The sequence below is a fragment of the Symphodus melops genome (genome assembly GCF_947650265.1).
Source record: "Symphodus melops genome assembly, chromosome: 22".
NCBI classification, from domain to species: domain Eukaryota; kingdom Metazoa; phylum Chordata; class Actinopteri; order Labriformes; family Labridae; genus Symphodus; species Symphodus melops.
The window spans coordinates 9,738,174-9,758,429 of record NC_136712.1 but is presented as its reverse complement, the minus strand read 5'-3'; the positions used below and the strand labels follow the sequence as shown (position 1 = coordinate 9,758,429).

General features: G+C 44.7%; 1 protein-coding gene across 6 annotated transcripts in view; it reads right to left on the bottom strand.

The window, feature by feature from the left end:
- The window catches only part of foxp2 (forkhead box P2), a 99,003-nt gene that overhangs the window by 34,104 nt on the left and 44,643 nt on the right, over positions 1-20,256 (bottom strand). For all 6 annotated transcript variants that reach the window (XM_079335741.1, XM_079335739.1, XM_079335737.1 and 3 more), the window contains one exon: positions 7,185-7,274. In XM_079335741.1, the coding sequence (XP_079191867.1) occupies positions 7,185-7,274 (90 nt within the window). The remainder of the gene's footprint in view (positions 1-7,184; positions 7,275-20,256) is intronic.

The window sequence follows — 20,256 nt, the reverse complement described above, 5'->3', positions numbered from 1 at the left end:
TGGTTTTGTGTTGGATGCCATGACAATAGGAGGAGAAACAACATGACTGATGCACTCATTAAGACTATTAATTGAATGCTAGCTCAAAGATGTTTTGGTTCACAAAAAGGCATGCCGCTTTGGACATGTCGGATTTCAAAATGTATGTGCACGCATACATTAAGTGGAATTAAATATAAATTCTTTGCTGCACTTGAAACGCTTCTCTTGTTGTGTAAGTGGCAAGTACAAGCATTTCTCTTCAGGTAGCTGTAAATGAATAATGCAGCATTTCAGCGACAATGAATAAAACAAAATAAGACGTCAAGAAAGAAAAACACACACACAGCACCGAGGACGTTTGAAGCGCAAACAGGAAGGTTATGAAATCGGGAAGTGCGTTTTACACTTTCATTAGCTTTTTAGAGCCATAATGGCAGATAATCATCCTCATTTCACCACTGCTCCAAACAACAAGAGGGGAAGAAGAAAAAAAAGAAAAGGAGAGCAGGAAGAAAGAGAGGGGAGAAAAGGCAGTGGCCCACGTCCATTGTGAAGTGCAGCACAATGCTAATTCCAGCATTTAACTGCATGCTTTTCTGCTTGACGTATCAGAGGCTCCAAGATGAAAGCAGATAAGTAATTGCTCTCCTGGTTCTTATTCTTCACTGACAACCCATAAATTTAATTTTACACACACGTTCATTTACATTTTCGAGTATATGACATGATAATTGCAGGAATATAACACCTCCATTTTGCAGGATACTGCACGAGGGCTTGATTGACGGGAGCGGTGAATTGAAAGGAACAGGAGGCTGAATTGCCTCTCCTAGAAATGATTTTGCCACGACGGGATAAAATTAATGAGCATTTATGAGATGGTGGCAGCGGCGTAAACATTCAGACTTGGTTTCAGAGGAGAGGAGCCGTGATATCAGGAAAAAAAGGGGCCTCCGTTTCTCTGTAATCCAAAAAGGATATTTCAAAAAGAGAAGCACAAAAAAAAAAAAATAACAATGGGATTTAGCTGCAGATGAGTTAGCCTCTTCAGGTTCCTGTTTTTAAAGGTGCACATTTGTCGGTTGAATGGAACCCAGATTTCAGAGGACATGCTTGTTATTAACTGTGTTCAACATTTGAACCCCTATTTTGTTTACGTTCCCCGTCCTAAAGAGAAGGATGAACTGTATTGACATGAACTTTGAAGCCATGTGGTTTCGCCCCGAAAGTTGGAGAGCAAAACAAAAGGACCTTTAAATGAGCTCATGATGTGAAAACACTAGTGGGCCCCCCCGGCCCCCCCACCCCTCACCAGAACAAGCAGATCATTACGGCGCTCTTGTCACAGAAGCAGCCTGTAACCAGCCTCTCCAATGCCTCGCAAAAAAGGTCAAGCTCTTCTACTGAGAGGGCTCAGGTATCTCTTCCAGGCAAAAGAACTGGCACCCAAGTCTCTCGTTATGTTTGATTGAACCGGGGCATTCTAGCATTAAAAACACACACAGGAAAAAAAAAAAAAGAAAAGAAAAGAAAAGAAAAATGCACCGCATGCTTCTCGATGGCTTGCTAACACGACTATCTGGGATTAGCTATCTGCACCAATGGACAAATGCACTTCCAGCAATTACGCCCACCCCTGTGTGTAGCACTTTATCTTTACAGTTTTTACGAGTGAACTCGAATTACCTAACGCGGGAGATAAGTGATGTATCAGGGCTCAAACTTAAACAATTAAAGTCAAGCAGAGAGGAATTCCTTTGATTCGATTTCCCCTCCATACAATTCACTTAGCAGCAATAAGCAGGGAAGGTGGGGGTGGGGGGGGGGAGCGCAATTAGATATCGGCTATAAACATTGCGGGGGCAGTGAACATGGGGAAGTTATCAATGGCGGAGGTTGTTCGTGTAGCGCTGGACAGGGGAGGGAGCAGAAACTGTGGAGATAAACGCAATGAGAAATGGAAGAGGGTCCTAGTGGGTAATTACTGTGGATCCTTGGCAGGGGGAGTCACTGCTAATTAAGCCACTAGCTTCATTTGACACACTGAAATAGAGAGAGAGAGAGAGAGAGAGAGAGAGAGAGAGAGAGGGAGAAAGCCAGAGAATGAAAAGAGAATAACCCCCCCCATCCTCCTGCATCCCCTTTTTTCATCTCAATCTCCCGAGCCTCCCAGGGGGTGTCGGACCCAAACGCAGACCTCCACCTCCCCTCATAGCGAGCGGACTTCTGACCTCTCAACTCCTGCTCAGCTGACATTCCTCATTTACCAGCCAATTACTGCCACATGATTATTGATATGGCCACATGATTATTGATAGCTGGGAGTCTCCCGCTTGAGGAGCACAGGGCGCACGGTTGGGTGAGCGCCCTCGCGTTGAAGTTCAAGAGTGCGGTCTTACAGGAGTCCTACATGTGTGTTTACCATGTGAAATGGCATACGCCATGTTTTAAGCTTAAGGAGATCAATACTGGAAATTGTCAGGACTGAAGCTAAGTGGATTACTGACTGTTTTCCTGAATCAATTTCCATAGCAGCTTGGCGGCATTGCATGGGAAGCCCAATTTATCATAACATAAAGACCCATCATGTAAGAGCGTCTAATAAAAGAGCCCGGGGGAGACTGGCACCGGCTCGGAACAATTTCCATATTGATTTATCTTGACATGCAGATCGTCATTGATTAAGCTTCTGGAAATGTGGCGTGCACCACTACACGCTGTTTGTGTCAATATGGGCACAAATCATCGCACCTAAATCATTAAAATGGGGAATTTTGCTCCCGACTGACGCTTCCCTGCAGGCGCACATAAGTTGAGGGTAAATGGGGAGGGACACATAGAGCGGGGGGAGGGAAAAAAAAGAAGAAAAAAAAAGTGTAGAGTTGGGAAGAGTGTCGAAATAGAAAAAGTAAAAGAGGGAGCACAAGTGAGAGCAAGAGGGGGGGAAGGCACTTTCCCTCTGATGTTGCAGGTAATATGGCCTCCACTGGATCAGCCTCTTCATCAGTGACACACAGTAAATTACAAGTGCTTCAAGCAGCTCAGTGAATTATAGTTCATCACTTGGAAAAGGCTTTACCCCCTCACCGACGGGGCCCGGGCGTATCAGATCTGCCGGTTAGGATCCAATTAACACCCTGGCCAGAATCATCTGATTGCATGTGTAAGGGCTGGTATAACTCGTTTATTGCACCCATGTATCTTCTGTCACAAGGTAAATTTGTTGCTGCTACATCAAAGGTCTGTGCTACTTTATTTTTTTCTTTATCCTCGCCTCCCTCCCTCCCTTCTCACTTTCTCTTGATCCACCCTCCAAACTCAGCTACCTCGCCTTAGGGTTGCATTTCCAACTTCTTTTGCATCACAATGATGAACCTGCTCTGTCCTCGCAATTTAGCAATCTTGTCCTGTAGGTGTGTAAATGCAGAGGGGGGGAACGGAGGTGGAGTGGGAGATGGGGAGTAAAAAAAAAAAAATCTTGTTTTCTGGTTACAAAAGCAGTAACCAAGGGTGTTTGACTTAGAATATGCTGACGTTTTTTTTTTTCTCCTCTTTCTTTCAGAGTCAACAGAAGTTTTCCTCATGAATAACATAATATTTTCCCCCCTCTCTTTTTTCCTGTCGCAGAGATAATTTTACTCTATTTTCAGATCCAACCAGAGGGGATGCAGGTGGGGGGGGGGGGGGGATAGATATATTCATAAATGTAAATGTGAGCTAGCATGCTTTAGCCACGCACGTTTGGAGTCAGCTAACCTATACCGGAGCCTGGCGTCTCAGCCCTTTCCCTCGCATCTGTGTGTGTGTTCCGGATGAGAGCCAATAAGCAGATGAGTGCTGAAATCAAGATGATATTGGCTCAGTGGAGGAGATGTGAAAGACCTGACCTTTAAGAGTGTGACTCTGCTGAGGATGGCCCAGTGCCCATGACCGGCCTGGATTTACAGAAAACACGGCTACACCAACATCTGTAAAACCCACTTTTAAAAACATCCAGGTTTGCATTCATACTAAGAACGAGGCAATGCAGACACAGAGCTAAAGTAGTTAGTCCTGTTAAAGGGGTACTCACAGCTTGACAGTGTGAAAGGGGCAGAGACACAGTGGCGACACTTGCGCAGGGTAAATTTTCAGGTTTTTGGTGGTTCATAACTCACCACGGACTACTTGGAGGAGGTGGAGTTCCTTCACCCTGTCAAGCCTCCGTCTGACACACATGCAGAGTTAGGGGGTCGTTCGCGCTGTTTACTGCATGACTCTTGACACATAAAGGTGACAGTTGTGTCACACTACGTTTGCCATGTTAGGCAGGGACTCAAAGTTTGGAGTTTACTTTGTCGGATCCTGGAGGACAAACCCCGTCTCCTCCAGCTCTGCCCTCAACTTCACCAATAGCTATCAACAGAACTCGACTGGCACAAAGTCACTCCGGCTGTGTATAAACTTTAAAAGAACTGTCATTGTGCTTTGTGTTTGCGTCTGAGAGCAGCATGTGCGCACATGCATTATGTACCTGTGTGTGTCGCGGGCGAAACAACAGACAGATCCGTAGGCCACTGTAATCCTCTCCGCCTCTTCTTGTTCGCGTTTCTTTATTTGTATTCCAAATGTCAGTGTATAAATGCCTTTTTTTCAGAGGGGGTGGGGGGGGGATATAGCCACTAAGAAGCAAGGGGAGCCATGGAAGAGAGAGAAGCAGAGGAGACGAGAGGGTGCCGTGTGCCTTTGGGTGAGCCGTGTAAGCACCATGGCGGAGGCAGGAGGGGATTTACGGGGAGAAATAGGTGTTTATTGAGTGCTCCCGTGGGCTTACTGTGTAATAATAGACCTGTCACATTACGCAAATGTGGAGAAGCAGCTTGTGTGTGTGTGTGTGTTTGTTGGACTGTTTTTTATTTATTTATTTTTTTTACTTGTGTGCGTGAATGCCAAATCTGCCTGCCTCCGCATCATCAACTCAGCGATGAGCGAGCGGATAGAATTAGTCAGGCGAGAGCCTTTAGCTGCTAATACGCGTAATTAAAACTGCAAGCTGAGGCACTTAGATGCTTGTGTACTAAATAATTTACATGCCATGATCTATGGATCATTTCCCGCTTTTAAATACCAAAGATGCGAGAACAAGAGAGAGGGGGGGGAAGACTGGCAGAGGATTTATCGGTATCTCCGCCATAAGCAGGATGTCATGCTAATATTAATCCTTTTCCCACTTTCTGCTGCGCTAATCATACAAGGGGATCAATGCGTGTGATTCCTCTGGTGGAAAACATGCAGCTTGATTGTCATTGACTCTTATCTAGCAGTGACGCTAGCAAAACATTGCACTATGGCACCCACTGTGGCCTCTTAATCCAGGTAAATAATGCAGCTTTATTGGGTAAACTCCCTCAAGGCATGAATAGAAAGGAGGGAAGAAATAGAACAATAACAAGAGCAAAACAACGAGGCTCTTTAATCAGTTTCCTTCGCTTCATATTGGTATTTACACAATGGAGTATCACAGCTAAAATGTCATTTGGATAGAGTGAACTCAAGTTGCATGTTGCCATAGTAAATATGATTTTAAACCAGAGGACAGACTGTGCATCACTTGGAGAGTTGACAGTCTCTGTGCGTTGAGACTTTTTGGAACAAAGAGGGGAGGATGTTAATAAAAGCTGGATCAACAGATGGATTAGTCGGGAGCTGAAGACAGGCCAATCGGCTGGCCCATCTGATTTCATATTGATTCATACGGGCCAACGCAAGGCAAAGGATGGAGTAAGCAAATGTAAATATTCAATATTTACTGTGTGCTGCTGTTATTAGAGGCTGGGGCTGGTGCAGGGGGCTGACAGTTATCATGCACCTTCAACACTCTCGTTCAATATTGTTCTTCCTGCCATGTATGCATTGTACCTGGTGACTATATGCGGGCATTTTGTAGATCAGGATCCTGCTTGATTTGAATGTATTCACTTTGGAATACAGAGTGTTGAAGCTACATAATAAGCTGCCAAGATTTCTTGTTTTCCTGCTCTTAAATAAATAAAAAAAACACTAATAAAGGAAAAAAATATGTGTAAATATATTGGTATTATTCATGCTCTTGATGAGGTCGGGTTGAATTATTAAAATTCAAAAGCATGACTGAGTCTTATCTCTTCGCCAGTACGTAATTAGGTACACAGGGGTGTGACTCCAATTGAAGGTGTCGCCATTGTTAGACTCTGTGAAAATATCAACGGGTGAGGTTAACGCCAATTTCCCTGACATTAATGAAATGCACAGAGCCCCTAATGAAGTAAACCATTGCTCCTTGATAGTACTTATTAGCCAAGTGGAGGGCACAAACTCCCGCACTACATTTTGAAAAAAAAAAAAAAAAAAAAAAATGAATTAAAGAAAGAAAAACCCCCCACTAATAATAAAAAACATGGTGCAGATGTCAAGGGGCCTTACATAATTTGAGGCAAGGAAAAACCAACTAACCGTCTTGTTGGTTTAAATGAGCAGAAAGAAAAAAAAAAAAAACACCAGGAAGGAAGAGGGTGGTAGGAAATGTGTTAATGTGCGTCTGTGTGCGAGCGTGGTGTCAATGTGGCGACTTGTTCCTGTGTCTGTGTTTATGCTGATGTGTGTACCAGTGTGACCTTTTCCAAATCACTGACAACAGAAATAGACAGCTCTACAAATCAATAAGGCAAATTAGTGTTGAAGAGTGGAAAATGACAGGCGGGTAAAATTAGATTGTGTCAGGCTGACATGTCTTTCAAATAATAAGTAACCCCTGCATCCTTAAAGTGACAACAACACTGGGAGAGAATGCCGGAAAAACAAGCCTTTAGATAGAGGACGGTTTGTAGCTTATGTTCAACTTTTCAAGTATGGAAAAATGTCTTGTTCAATTTGAGGGAAAATCTGCACCAAATGGTTTTCAAACTCTTGTTAGAAAATGAGGTGTGTTCTTGAAAATAAGAGTCCTTCTTATTAAATTCTTCTCTTGTATACGTCTCTGTTTTGTGTCTTGTATGGATGTGACACTAAGCATCTCCAGAGACTAGCTTTGTCCAGCTTTAGGATTCCAGCGGCAGGTCCGACGGTTGCAAATCAAACACACTTGTGGAACAGAGGAAATCTTCTTTTCTGAGAAGCATGTATTATGGATGGACTTAAGAGATTAGACAGAGAGGCTGCTTGGGTTTTTTTTTTTTTTTTCTTACCTGCAGTGGACGTTGCTTGTCCTGGCTCTTTGGAGATTTCAGGCCACTGCCTGGCTGCTGCAAGAGTAATTGCCTCGCTGCTTGTAGGGCCTGTGAAGAAAAGGAAGACAAGACAAAAGGGGCGGCGTGAATAAAACACAGGGAGAAAAGAAGAGGAAGAAAAGGAGATCTCCAGAAGCTGAACGCGAAGAAATGATTCACATTTCCATGGGATGAAACAGACATCTTGAACTCAAATCGCCTTGTAGAACACCAGCTGGTGATTTGTGTATTTACGCCAGGTTTGAGATGCGTTTAAGTAACATTTCTCCGAGCTGTGATCAAGAACAAATACAGGTTTTTGTTTTTTTTTCTGAAAATGAAGATGAGGGGGGTGGTGGTGGGCTGAAGAAGAAGAAGAGGAAGAAAAAAAAGAGGCAGCGCATCAGTAGAATTGACCTGTCTAGTGCGTGCTCAAGTGAAATACCCACTTCTCTCTGCAAATTACCAGTACATTTGCATATTCATAATATCAATTTGAAGTAGAGGCAGCGCCATGTGAAGTGTCCCTGGGAGCTGTAATTAAAGTTGACAAAATCAACATCAGATTACATTTAGAGTGAATTAACTAGCAGCACAGGTTTTACACTGTGTGCATTTGAGGATGCCCAAGAGTAGAGGGTGGCTGGCTAGGAAGATGGAGGGATGCAAAGAGAAAGAGAGACCTTTTCCGGCTTGATGAGACGAGATCACAGCTGTTTACACTTAGCAGGAGAAATTAGGAAAAAGACTATTTTGTACGTTGTAGAATTTGTCCTTTGATTTGCTTGCTAGACATGGATGATAAGAATCAGACGGGCTGGGATGTGGTGTAATTTTGTTCTCCAGGGTTTGATGGGATTACAGATCCGCGCTCGCCCTTTTTTTTTTTTTTTTTTTTTTTCACTTGAATTTGTGTGACGAGCGAGCTGCAGCTTCACACAGGTACGGCGGCAGCTGGGCCGGCAGCTTCACTGTGATTCTTCAAGAGCATTGGATGAAAGAGTCTGGCAGAGGAGAACATTGTGCACAGCTGCTGCTACTACTACTGCTGCTGCTGATGCTGCTGCTCCACATAGGCGTGTAAGCTTGTATTCTTCAGGCCCACAAGCATCAAGTGGGAGAGGGAAAAAAAAAAAAACAACAAAAAAAATAAAACATGTATGCACAGACACACAGCACAACACAACAACTTCACAGGTGTTTCTTTTTTGATGAAAAAAGAAGAGGACGAGAAGGAGGAGAAATGGGGGAGGGGGGGGGACTGATGGAGAGTGACACTTCCTCAGCTCATTTTTATTTTCTGGCGCTTGCCAGTATCCATGACAACAGCTGCCTTGACAGGGCGTGCATATGGTGCAGCTCTGCCAGCTGGTGGGAACAATGTTTGAACTAGTACATTGAGATCCTGAACAAACAAGAGGAGGAGACCAGAGAGAGAAAGAGAGAGAGAGAGAGAGAGAGAGAGAGAGAGAGAGAGAGAGAGAGAGAGAGAGAGAGAGAGCGAGAGAAGAAATGAGGGGAGGAAAAAAAAGTTGCCATGTCTTAACCCCTATGGGAGTGCAGCCACCCCCTGATCAATTATGAAAAGACAGGGGCTATATATGTGTGTGTGTGTGTGTGTGTGTGTGTGTGTGTGTGTGTGTGTGTGGGGGGGGGGGGGGGGGGGGGGGGGGGGGGGGGTGTCTTGGAGGGTTGGGGGCCTGTCTGTCTGGGTGCTCAGGAGGAGCCAGGCTCTCTCGACTCAAGTAAACAAACACATTACACTGGCACTGGGTCTTAACTGCATTGATCCGTCTCCTTGGTAAGAGCAGCCCAGTCGCCACCAGTTTATATGTGTGTGTAATGTGAGCCATTATAAACACACCCACCAACTCTCTCTCTCTCTCACACACACACACACACACGCAGATTTAAAAAAGTTATTTGCGGCACACCTGCAGAAATAAACGGCACACATAACACATGCAGCTTTGTTCCTTGTGGCTTTTTGCTTAATGGATCGGAAATCAAACATTGGCTGCGTCGTTCTGAAGGCAGAAGGCAAAACAAATTCCTTGAATGCAGCCAATCACGTTGCTTAATTAAAAACACAGGGCCTAATTAATCTCCCCATGATTGGTGAATCAAAGTAATTATAAGGTTTATTGAGTCCTGCACACAGTAGTTAGAGGGGGAAGGCTGCCTGATGAGTGCAACCAGACGTCGCTGTCAGTAGGAAATGTTTATCTGTGTGTGAATCAATAATGACTCGCGGTGTTATATCCTAAGTCAAGAGAGCCACTCGATATATTACACACGGTCAAGAGTACAAGGGAAGAGATGTTTTTAACTGTGCTGCCAATATCCACGGCAGGTAAGTACCGAGGGAGGTGCGAGCCTGAGAGGTGACGCGCGGGGTGAAGCGCAGAGATCAACCGCAGCCGGCTTATTAAAGAAGAAGTCTGCTCAGACTGCATAAAGAGTTCTTCTCCAAACATAACACCGGGCCCATCAACAGCCCATCAGCAGCGGTCTGTGATGCCTGAAACTGTCTGTCACCTCCGAGGAGGAAGCGAGGTTGGCCATTTTGCTGAAAGTTTGGCTGCGACTGTGTGGAAGGTAAGGGAGTGAGGGGAGAGAGAGAGTCCCGTCCGCTTGCTTTTACCAACTCTGAGTATTCAGCCATTACTGTAAAAAGCACCAATTTGTGCCACCCACTTTTCCCACTCCACGGAGATGGCAAGCCGGAGCCCATCTCGTCGTACAAAAAAGCACCAAATGCCAAGGAAAGTCATCAAAAGTTGCTGGAGAGCTGCCGGAGCGGACGAAAAACACAGACGAGTGCAGGCGCACTGTCTATTTAACCTGGGTTGCTATGCAAGAAAAAATGACATCCGCGGTCTATTAATGCACACATTGTATAAACAGCACAATGTGACACATTCTTTAGAATGGGTGTGCAAGACAGACAGAGAATAAGAGAGGGAAGGGGAGGGGGGGGGGGAGCCAGACCCCACTATATAAATAACAAGGCACTCAGAGGCATATTTGATGTTGATATCCATCACCGAGGTTGGAAAAAAGGGAAAAAACAAGAGGAGGGAAAATAACACACAGAGCGACCGAGACCGCGACACGGGGATCCTTATGAAAATAAGATTCAGCCCAAATGGATCTGCTGTAATTGGTTTCAGATAGTGAGGTCAGGAGAAAGGCGATACAGGCGACTATTATGCGAAACGGACGGAGAAACAAGAATGTTTACACAGGCATTCCTCTGCTACATTAATAGGCATGCAGAGATCAGCGGAGAGCAGAGTGAGAAGGGACTGACAGAGAAGAGAAGAGAAGAAGAAGAAGAAGAAGAAAAATACATATCAAGCATCCATTCATCCCTATCTCACTGTCTTCTAAGTCTCAGAAGCCGAGTGTTTAGACTGAACCGGGTAATAAGCAACACCCATCACAATGCACCTTTGTAAAGAGCATGCAAAGTTCTTAAACAAGCATGAAACACATTAGCGGTCACTGCAACACTAGGCCGAACCATAACAAATCTCCAGATTGCTTATTGTGTGTGTGGTGCAGGAATGGGGGGGGGAGGGGGGGCTGGCGTGCAAAAAGAAAATAAGCCTTCCACGAAGGCTGCGCACTCTTTCAAATCCACCTGGAGACTGCTCGATATGCAGCCGTGACATTGGAATTGGATATATCTGAGGGGCTGTGACATTGTGTTTGGACAGCGCAGATCACTTCCTGGCGTGGGTCACGTTGGGAGTTGTTTTTATTAGGGGGATATAGGAGATATTGGAGTGATGACACAGGTAGGAAATAAGCGGGCGGCAAACCCATCCCATAGAAAGGAAAGGAAATATTGATACCCTTGAGTGTTAAGGCATCACATTTCACGATGCAGTTTTAAGTATCGGTTGCACGCCGACATCGAGGATAGCGCTTTAACTTGTGTCGTGTTTACGCAATAAACTGTTCATGAGAAAATGGGTTTGGACACCGTGAAACGACTTGAGCTCTTCTGTTTTTGAAATCTTTCACCATCTTGACTTTTTGGAACCAGAAGCGACCATATATGGTCAATTGCCAATGGGAAAATGTGAACTAATGGAGTCGCCCCCTGCTGGGCAACAGAATTAGAATAGAAACTTTAAAATATGAAGCTAGGTCCTATCCTTATAGTCTGTAACTAACTTGTTAATGTAGACATTAAGGGCCAGAATATGTTAACTAACTCATGTATCATGAATTGTAGCGTATAGTGCCAGATTGATGCTTATATAAAGTCCAAGTAAACATGTTGTATATTAGTTGTTGATCAATAAGAAATGTGTTGCCTCATGAAAACAGTCCCACTGTGGTGTGCAGAACAGATGTTTTGTGTGCCTGCGTGTGTGTGTGTGTGTGTGTGTGTGTGTGTGTGTGTTTGTTGTGGGGAGCAGAGGGCTGCTGTTCAACACAGGCTGTCGGCCAGAACAACTCCAGTCAAGCTGACAGCTCTGACAACTCCCACACACACACACACAGGCTTATCTATGTTCGCTTCCAGGAAACACAGACACAGAAAAAAAAAAAAAAAAAGGAAAAAGTGTGACACTTTATCAAGCTGCAGAGAGACTTCCAGGCCTCGGAAAACAAGGCACAAACAGTTTAAGCTGAACAAACAAACATGGCTGATTGGACTGAGGCTGTGGCCCCGCTGGCAACGGAGATACGCGCTGACACTCCACACCAAAATATTTACACCCTGTCTTCTTATATAAGTGGATTCAGGGCAGATGGATGGATGGATATGGATTTTGTTGGGCTGGCTGGAGAGGATAGACAAATGAGGGGAGGGAGGATAAGATGCCCTGAACAATGTCTGAATGCAAAAGTGGGGCCTGAGTTGGTGAAAACAAGCAAACTGTAACCAGGGAACAATGATGCAAAAGCAGAGGGCCCCCCCCCCCCCCAAAAAAAAAAAAAAACTTCAAGCACTGGTGGAGGTAGGAGAATGTGAAATGAATAAAGATACCTTTGTTGTACTGTGTGGGGCTTCTATTGATCCCTTTCACCTGAAGCCAAGCGGCCACGTGAGCACAAAGACTTGTATCCTTTTAAAAAGGTCAGGACGGGTGACGACACACCAGTGGCTCAACAATGACTTCTCATTCAGTTACCTTATCGCCGCCACCTAGCCTACGCCGAGCTCAACAAACACACCTGGATTCTGTCACGTCTGCAAAGTTCAGCACTTGGGTAAAGACGGCGTCAAACAGCGGCTTCTTTTCGACTGTAGTTGCTGACGTGGATCGAAGCAGTTGGGGAGTCTCGGGAATGCGAATAAACAAGGTTGTTGCGCTTGCAACAAGACAAGATTGGATTTCTTTTATGTCAAATCCTGACGCGCAAAGTTGAAGCTAATGAGAAAGTGCCTGAAGGGTGCACTAACAAAATATTTTTTAGACTTAAAAAAAACAAGCGTGTAAGGGAGCGTATGTGCTCCGCTAATGAGTGGATAAACACGTCAGATCAGCCATGTTGGTTGCAACTCTTTTGATTGACCTAGAAAGTCTTCTGATTACCTAAATTTCGCTCCAGTAACAAAAAAAGGTGATGGCTGAAATGATGCTTTCATGAGAAACTACAGGGGAAGAAAAAAAGAGGTGAGGGGGGGAACACTTGGAAAGTATGTAGGAGTAATGAGCATTTGAATGGATGACTCAATAAATCAACAGTCTGCACTGAACAAGGGAGGGAGGGGAGAGGTCCGTGGAGAGTGTAGTCTGGCCTCAGGATGGAGGTAAAACTATCCAGCAGAACAATGGGCTTCTGTGTCCCACACTGCTATCTCTATCTCGCCATTTCCAGCTACTTCAGCCCCCCTTCCCACCGTTTTTTTTTTGAACGAGTAAAGCGCTAAAAAGTTAAGATGCACTCGTTTGTAAACCATCGAAACGGATCACTTGCTCTTCTTCAACTCCTTTTCCGGCCCTTTACCACACCTCGAACTCAACACAGCTTCCAATCCCCTCCCCTCCTTGACGCTCATACCCCCCATTATTTGTTTCTTCCCTCTCTTTCTGTCTCCCTAACCCCCTCTCTCTCTCTCCCACGTCTCTCACTCCTTGTTTATTGATTCTCTAGATTAAGAATTCCTTGGGTGGAGGATTGTAACACACAAGCATCAAATTATTTTTGGGCTGTGCTTATTTGCCTTTGCCTTGCATCTATTTGGCCTGTGTCTGTAGACAATTATGCCTCCCCAGCAGCAGACTCAGGTGCTAATAATGAAGGACAAATAGAATCATATGTGTAAACTTCCCCCACTGATGAAAATTTATATTAACTTTCTGCCACAGTAAACAGAGCTGCATAGCTACACCCTCCCGGGAGGATTGGAGAGATGAATTTGTTCGCTGCTACCCCAGGAAAAACGCTCGTATGAAGGAGGGGGGGGGGGGGGGGGGGGGTAGGAGGGGCTTAAGGGTGTCTCGCACCATTGTGTTACCTTACACTTATTTTTCCACTATAACGGAGACAAAACACGGGTCTGTTTCGCCCATCAGATATATAGAGTGTGTGTGTGTGTTTATGTCTGTGAGACGGAGCTGAGGAGTGCATTATGCACCTATGTGCTTCAAGCTCTGCCGTTTGGGAGGTCGGCCAGTCATAACAAAGAGCACAGTCTGCCGTCGTTCACCGCGGCCGCTAACATTTGCTAACATCCCACCTCCTGCTGCTATAAGCATGAATATTCTGTGCAAACACAGTGACATATCTCTCCTGGCAAGACGCTGAACTTCAACCCAGAATCACAAAACTTGATGGATTTTTTTTTTGTGTGTGCCTGTTCTAGCCCTCTAAGTGCTTGCTTATTAGCTTTCGATGGCATAGCTGCTTCTTTTTCAGCTTTTCTCTCGACTATCTGAGTGTTTTTCTTCCAAGCTTTATCGCTCATAACCTCACAAAGACCCCCCCCCCCCCCTTCCCCTTTTTTTTTTTTTTACCTCTCACTCTCTCTCTCTACTGGTGGCTTTAGCAGAGCGTTCACTTTGACCTGTGCTGCGGCGCTACGTTTAGATAAGGTGACAGCAGGCCCATTCAGCGGCGCTCTTTATCTACTGCTGCTCTTAGGGAAGTCCTTTGGAGGCAGACAAGTGAGAGCTAACACAATATACTATCACAAAGAGACCGCCAGAGAAGAAGAGAAGAGACCGGGCGAAGGTATTCGTGTGGATGGAAGAAGGGAGAGGGAGAATATGTGTGTGTGTGTGTGTGTTTTTTCGAGGTCAAGTGGTTCTTTTGTGCAAGTAAAGCTGGTGTGAGGCAGCAACAATTAAAAAAAACAAAAAAAAAAACATAAAACACCAAAATAGGCACACTTCTTTGCTGGACACACACTTTCTTCCTCCTGAAAATGCTTGATTTCTTCTCCAGGTGATCATGATCCCTCTGCTTTTCACAGTTCCACACGAGTGGAGGTCACACAGCAGGGTGAATACCTGATCTGAAATGTTGCATTCAGGCGGAGTTAATGCCGAGCTCAGTGGAATAAAACCAGATTTTTTTTTTTTCTTGGAAAAGAAAACATCCTATAAAAAGGTAGTAACTATATGGCGGTAATGGCGTTATTTCAAAGCTCAGCTGTTAGCCTACTGCAGTGAATCGGGGAGTTTGAAAGCAGCTGTATTCCAGCACATAGTGGGGATCTCTCATCATTATTTCAGATCACACTCAGACTAAAGTTATCTGTTGAGGCGCTTGTGTCTGACTTTGTTGACAAGGCCTTATTAAGAGGCTTTTACCCTCCCCGAAAAAAAACATGGCCAGAGGCGACTAGCGATCTGACTTGCACCAGAGAATAAGCATCTGCTGCAGAAGAGCTGCTTTGTGTGTGTGTGTGCAGGATGCCAATACCAATAGATGCTGTTCCAAAATGTGCTGACACGTGTGTGCGCACGCGAGGAGACCCTGGCGAAAAACAAAGACCGGGGAAAAAAAAAAAGTGGTAAATAAAAGGCTGCTGCTTCCTGTGGAGGTAAACTACTTTTAAAGGGTGTTTACAATGCATTAAAGCAGGCAAAAGATACACACAGCGTGCACACGGCGCGCCACGGATCCGTCACAGGAACATAAAACAACCATTCGGAATAAACAGGAAAGCTGCTGAGTGTCACGACCATCCATCTTTATGTCGTTACAATCCACACTGTCTGCGTGTGCACGTGCAAACACTGTGCGTCATCCGTGTGTTTGTACATGTGTGTACATCAGATCCTGTCTTTGGGGGTGTGTGTGTGTGTGTGTGTGTGTGTGTGTGTGTGTGTGTGTGTGGGGGGGGGGGGTTGCAGCTCGATAGTATGAGTGTCTCTCTGTCTGGTCCTACAGAGCTCGGGCTAAGTGCTGAGTCTAAGTGTTCTCCTGTTCCGGGGTCGATGAGAGAGCGCCGTGACCTTAGCTGTGAGTGACATCACCTCTCTCCCGCTGCATTGCTAACATTGAGTTTGGCCTGCAGCAGTTAGAACATACATGCCAAATTAGATGTAGAGTAGTGCTCGGCATAGGGTGCAAACTTACAAGGATCAATTTCTCAACTAGAAATGAAAAAGAAGCATGTGGGTGATGAATGAATGGACAACTTAGAAACAGTGAATGATAAACCCGTAAACAGAATCCTCTGATAAAATCGATTAAAGATCATCATCAGCCGCAAACTGAAGATCTTCAAATCCCACTCTTCTCTCTCTTTTCCAATCTAAATCTAAATGAGCATTTCTCTCCCACTCAGGATGCTTCATCTCTCAATGACTTCCCTTCAAAAATGGGCTCAATAGAAATACACTACACCCGCTTGTAGAGAGGCAACAGATCACCTTCACTCTCCTCCTCCTCCTCTCTCAATCATCCTACTACTTATGTAACGTGAATCTCTTCCGCGCTCCTCCTGCATTGTACCTTGGTAGTTGTCTTGTGAATATTCCAATTACAGCGATGTGTGTTTGACCTTTAAATGTCCTGTAGAAGATATAGTTATCTTCTCCCACTCTGACACCATGCTTCTATCAATCAGTGTCCCCCCCCCTCTCCACTGGAACAGGCTGCTGAACTGAGAATGTGTTGGCCTGTGTGTGTGTGTGTGTGTGTGTGTGTGTGTTTGTGTGTGTGTGTGCAAAAAGTGGAAAAGAGATGGAGCTATCATGAGCAAAGACTGTGACTTATCCCAAGCGATAAAAGTGTAAAAATGCATAAGGTACACACACAAACACGCACACAGAAAAAGGGAAGTTTAACATTTTTTTTTTCTTTCATCTTCTACCAGCCTGACTGATCCTTCCCTCCATAAACAAAGCCTACCCCCCCTTCCAACAGCATCCTATATCACGCTTCCGAGAACAGGCAAGCCTGAGCGGAGTCATACTTCTTTAGTCACATTTTTGTTCCCCGCCCTTTTCCAAAGGGCTAATCTACATCTTTCGTTGAATCAAGAATGGAAATTTGCAGAGAAATGCTTCTTTTTCAATTTCATGCTGAAGTAGCTCAAGTTAGTGGATGTAATTTTTCCTAACAAGAAAATTTATCACTCTGTCGCACACTTAGTCCGGCTTCTTCCTGCTATTTTTTATTTTTTTTAAGCTTGGGCTTTGATAAATGTGCCAAAAGCATGATCATTCTCTTCATAGCACTCAACACAAGATGGAACAATTACAGTGGTTATTAAAAAAAATAAAACCTCTGGCTGGAATTTGAATGAAAGATAAATGACATATCATTTAAGGGTGTGAAGGCATTACAAAATTAAGTCAGGAGTCAGCCAAGAGGGGGGGGAGGGGGGGCTGTTTTACACATATAGTAGGGATATTAACATTAAAGTCAGAGAATTATGTCATGGTTCAGACACAAGCTGGTTGGCATGAAAGTGGGATTCTCTCTTCGCAGATTTAAAAAACACTCGCTCTTCTTTGTGACAATAGTTCGAGGAAAGACCAACGAGACACAAAAGTCCAACAAATCCATTTGAAGTTTTGTTCAAACTACGCTTATCGTGTTCCCTCTGAATTGGATGAAGAAGTCCAAACAGGTGAAAAAAAAGGAATGCATGAAGAATAGTATCGCTGAAACAATACCACGCATGGCCAAGCCCCGGGGCTAATGTATATTTATCATGTAAACTTCTGATAACTGCATATGCAGAAACAATCAAATCTCCGGGTTTCAATTGGAGAGATTTTCGCACCACGGACTCAAGCGTGAAACCAATATCAGCTTAGTGTCTAGTCGAGCTTGAAGTGCCGCGTCTGGCCCACACAAAAGCATGTTCTGCATATGCTCATGGGTTGTCGCTTTCATCGGGGTGGAACAAGCAGCTTTGCGGCGCTATCGTTGATACATTTGTGCCAGTTAAGTCCTGTGTGGGTAAATAAGCAGTGGTTAGGTGTTCATGAGGAATGGCAGGTTGGCTGTTTGGCAGGCCTGTCTATCTCCTGCAGTGGTTTGACTTTCATCATTAACTTCAAGCCAGAGTACAATTTCTTCTCGGTCTCTGCCCCCCCCCCCCCCAACAATGCTGGCTGTTTTTTTCCGCCCAAATTTAACAATATAAAAAAATAGCATTTCTGGCACTATTACAAAGTTGCAAATAATACAGATGTAAGTTCACCTTTGACAGCAAAGTAAGCACCTTGCCTTGCCTGATACACTCTAAAACCCAGCAGCTTCAGCTCTAAAGCCAGCAGTGAAGAGAGCCAAAGCCGGCGCTAAGTGACATGTCAGTCAGTTCGTCTGTTCAGAGCCTTCAATTCCCCCCGGCCGGAGCTTATTTACTGCATTTGTATGAAAAGCTGTGAAGGGGAAAGGACTGAAAGCCCCGGCTGGATCTCTTACATATGTATACTGTGTTTGGAGGCATTGCGTAAAAAAGGAGCATCTCCCATTTGCAGTCTGCTAGCGTTACAACTACAAACAACTGGGGAAAGCTATTTATATATTCAAAAAAAAAAAAAATGGGTCAGGGATGAAGGTAATCGGGAGCAGCGGAGAGTGTTAACAAGTGCAACAGAGGGAGAGAAAAAAATGGCATAGACACCTGGAATCTTTTAGGCAACGCTCTGGCCAAAGAGAGCACAGGTGATGTTACAGTTCCACACTTTTGCTCGTCGTCCTTCTTAACCAGATTTGAAGTCGTTTTGGTTTAAGAAGGGGAAGTGAGGAGGGTGTGGGGGGGGTACACACAACAAACCATCAGGCAAGCGTTTCAGAGTCTGATTTGTTACTATTCATGGCTAAAGCGGAGAGGAACTGTATTACTAGACATGCTTGTTAAATTCACAACACTCCAAAGCTGCCTTCTAGCAAATCCTGTCTTTTGGTTGTCAGCTTAAGACTACCCCGGCATATGCATATGTAGGATTTTTAAGCTCTGTTAAATGGATAGTGGTGTCGTGGCCTATCAAATGACTGTAAGCCACTTGGATTTTTTTTTTTTTGTTGGGGTTGGGGGGGTTGGGGGGGGCGGAAGAGTTTGCATTACCGTGTGTTCACTGGAAAGCAAACTCGCCCAAAATAAACGTGTTTTCCCGATCCTGTTAATGCCACTTTATTGGCACAGCAGAGCTATTTACACGCGTGTTTTCAAGCCGCGGGTGACAGTAAGACTCCACCTCAACATATTAACGACTGGCACTCTGTTTAAGCCGACGACAGGGGAGTGGCAACAAACAATGACAGAATGCTTGTTTTCGATTGTGAGGCCACGACAGATGACGCTCCATTCGCCACCGAGGCAAATAAATTATTGTGGAGGGTATTGAGCTGAAGCAATTGCTCAGCTCACTCAGAGAATGAGCGAGTGTGTGATTGTATGAGTGTGTGTATTGCATGCCTGTGTATGTGTTTGTGCTGGTGTGAGTGGACGTATAGATCCAGTGCCATTTATTTCCCAGAGCTGGAGCGGGGCAGTTAGGGAGGCGTAAAAGGAAATGAGTTGTGAAGTGGCCATTGATCCCGGCCTGCGCTGGGTTGGCTGGAGACTGCGGGGCTACCGGCCACAGTCGGTGCTACTCAATGGCTGCCTCTTATTTACACTGAGGTGGTTAACCCCAGCCCAGTCCATTTATCACTGGGTGAATGTGCTGTACTGGAAAAAAAAAATGTTTAAGAAAGAGGGGAAAAAGAGCTGGAGGGTTACCAATACCAGTAGCAGTACTGGTTTGAGATTGGCCGATAAAGCTCTAACCCTAACTCTTTATACAATATACACAATGATTCCAGTATTGGCCAATGCAGTAAGAGTGTCAGGATCAATATGGTCAATACAATATCGGCACAAAACTGATATAGCACTGCTATCAATACCGACACTTGTAGATACAAATACCTCCTACTGCATGAAATTACCCAACAGGTCCAAAAGAAATCAGGTATATGATCGTATAACAAGAAAACACACAACAGTGTAACACTAGAAAAGGATGTAAGGTGAAGCAAAATATCAGTGTTTCTACACCAACATTAAATATATTTCATAGTCCACTAGTGTTGGATGGGTCCAGGTATTAACTAATACACAAGTCTTTAAAATTAACCTTCATAGGGTCGGGTCTAAAGTGAGAGCTTGCAACCTGACTTCCATTTCATGCATTTCCCTTTTCATTTTAGAGATGGTTTGCCTTTCATAATCATCTGCTTTGAGTAGATAACTGTGAAAGTGTTAGATGGCCTGAATCCGACTGTAGGATCTGATTTTTCTATCTGTGCTCACCCCCTTTCTGCTTCAGCATAAAGCGTTCATAAGTGTCTATTTCCAGAAGATTTCCCTCTGTCCATGTCTCTCATCCTCTCAGTCTCCATTCCTCCATCACTCGCTCGCTCTCTCCCTCTCTCTCTGTCCCTTTCTCCTCGTGTCTCTTTCAAGCCTTTGCAGCTTGACATTTCGCTGTGCTCTCCGGGGACTCCTGTGCGGAATGGAGTTACTGGGAGAGCGCCACTGTAAATTCCAGAAGGCCACATGTAATGTGTCTTAAACATAGATGGACAGGCCAGGTTTCAAGGAGCTGGAGAATGAGCTGGAGGGGGGGTG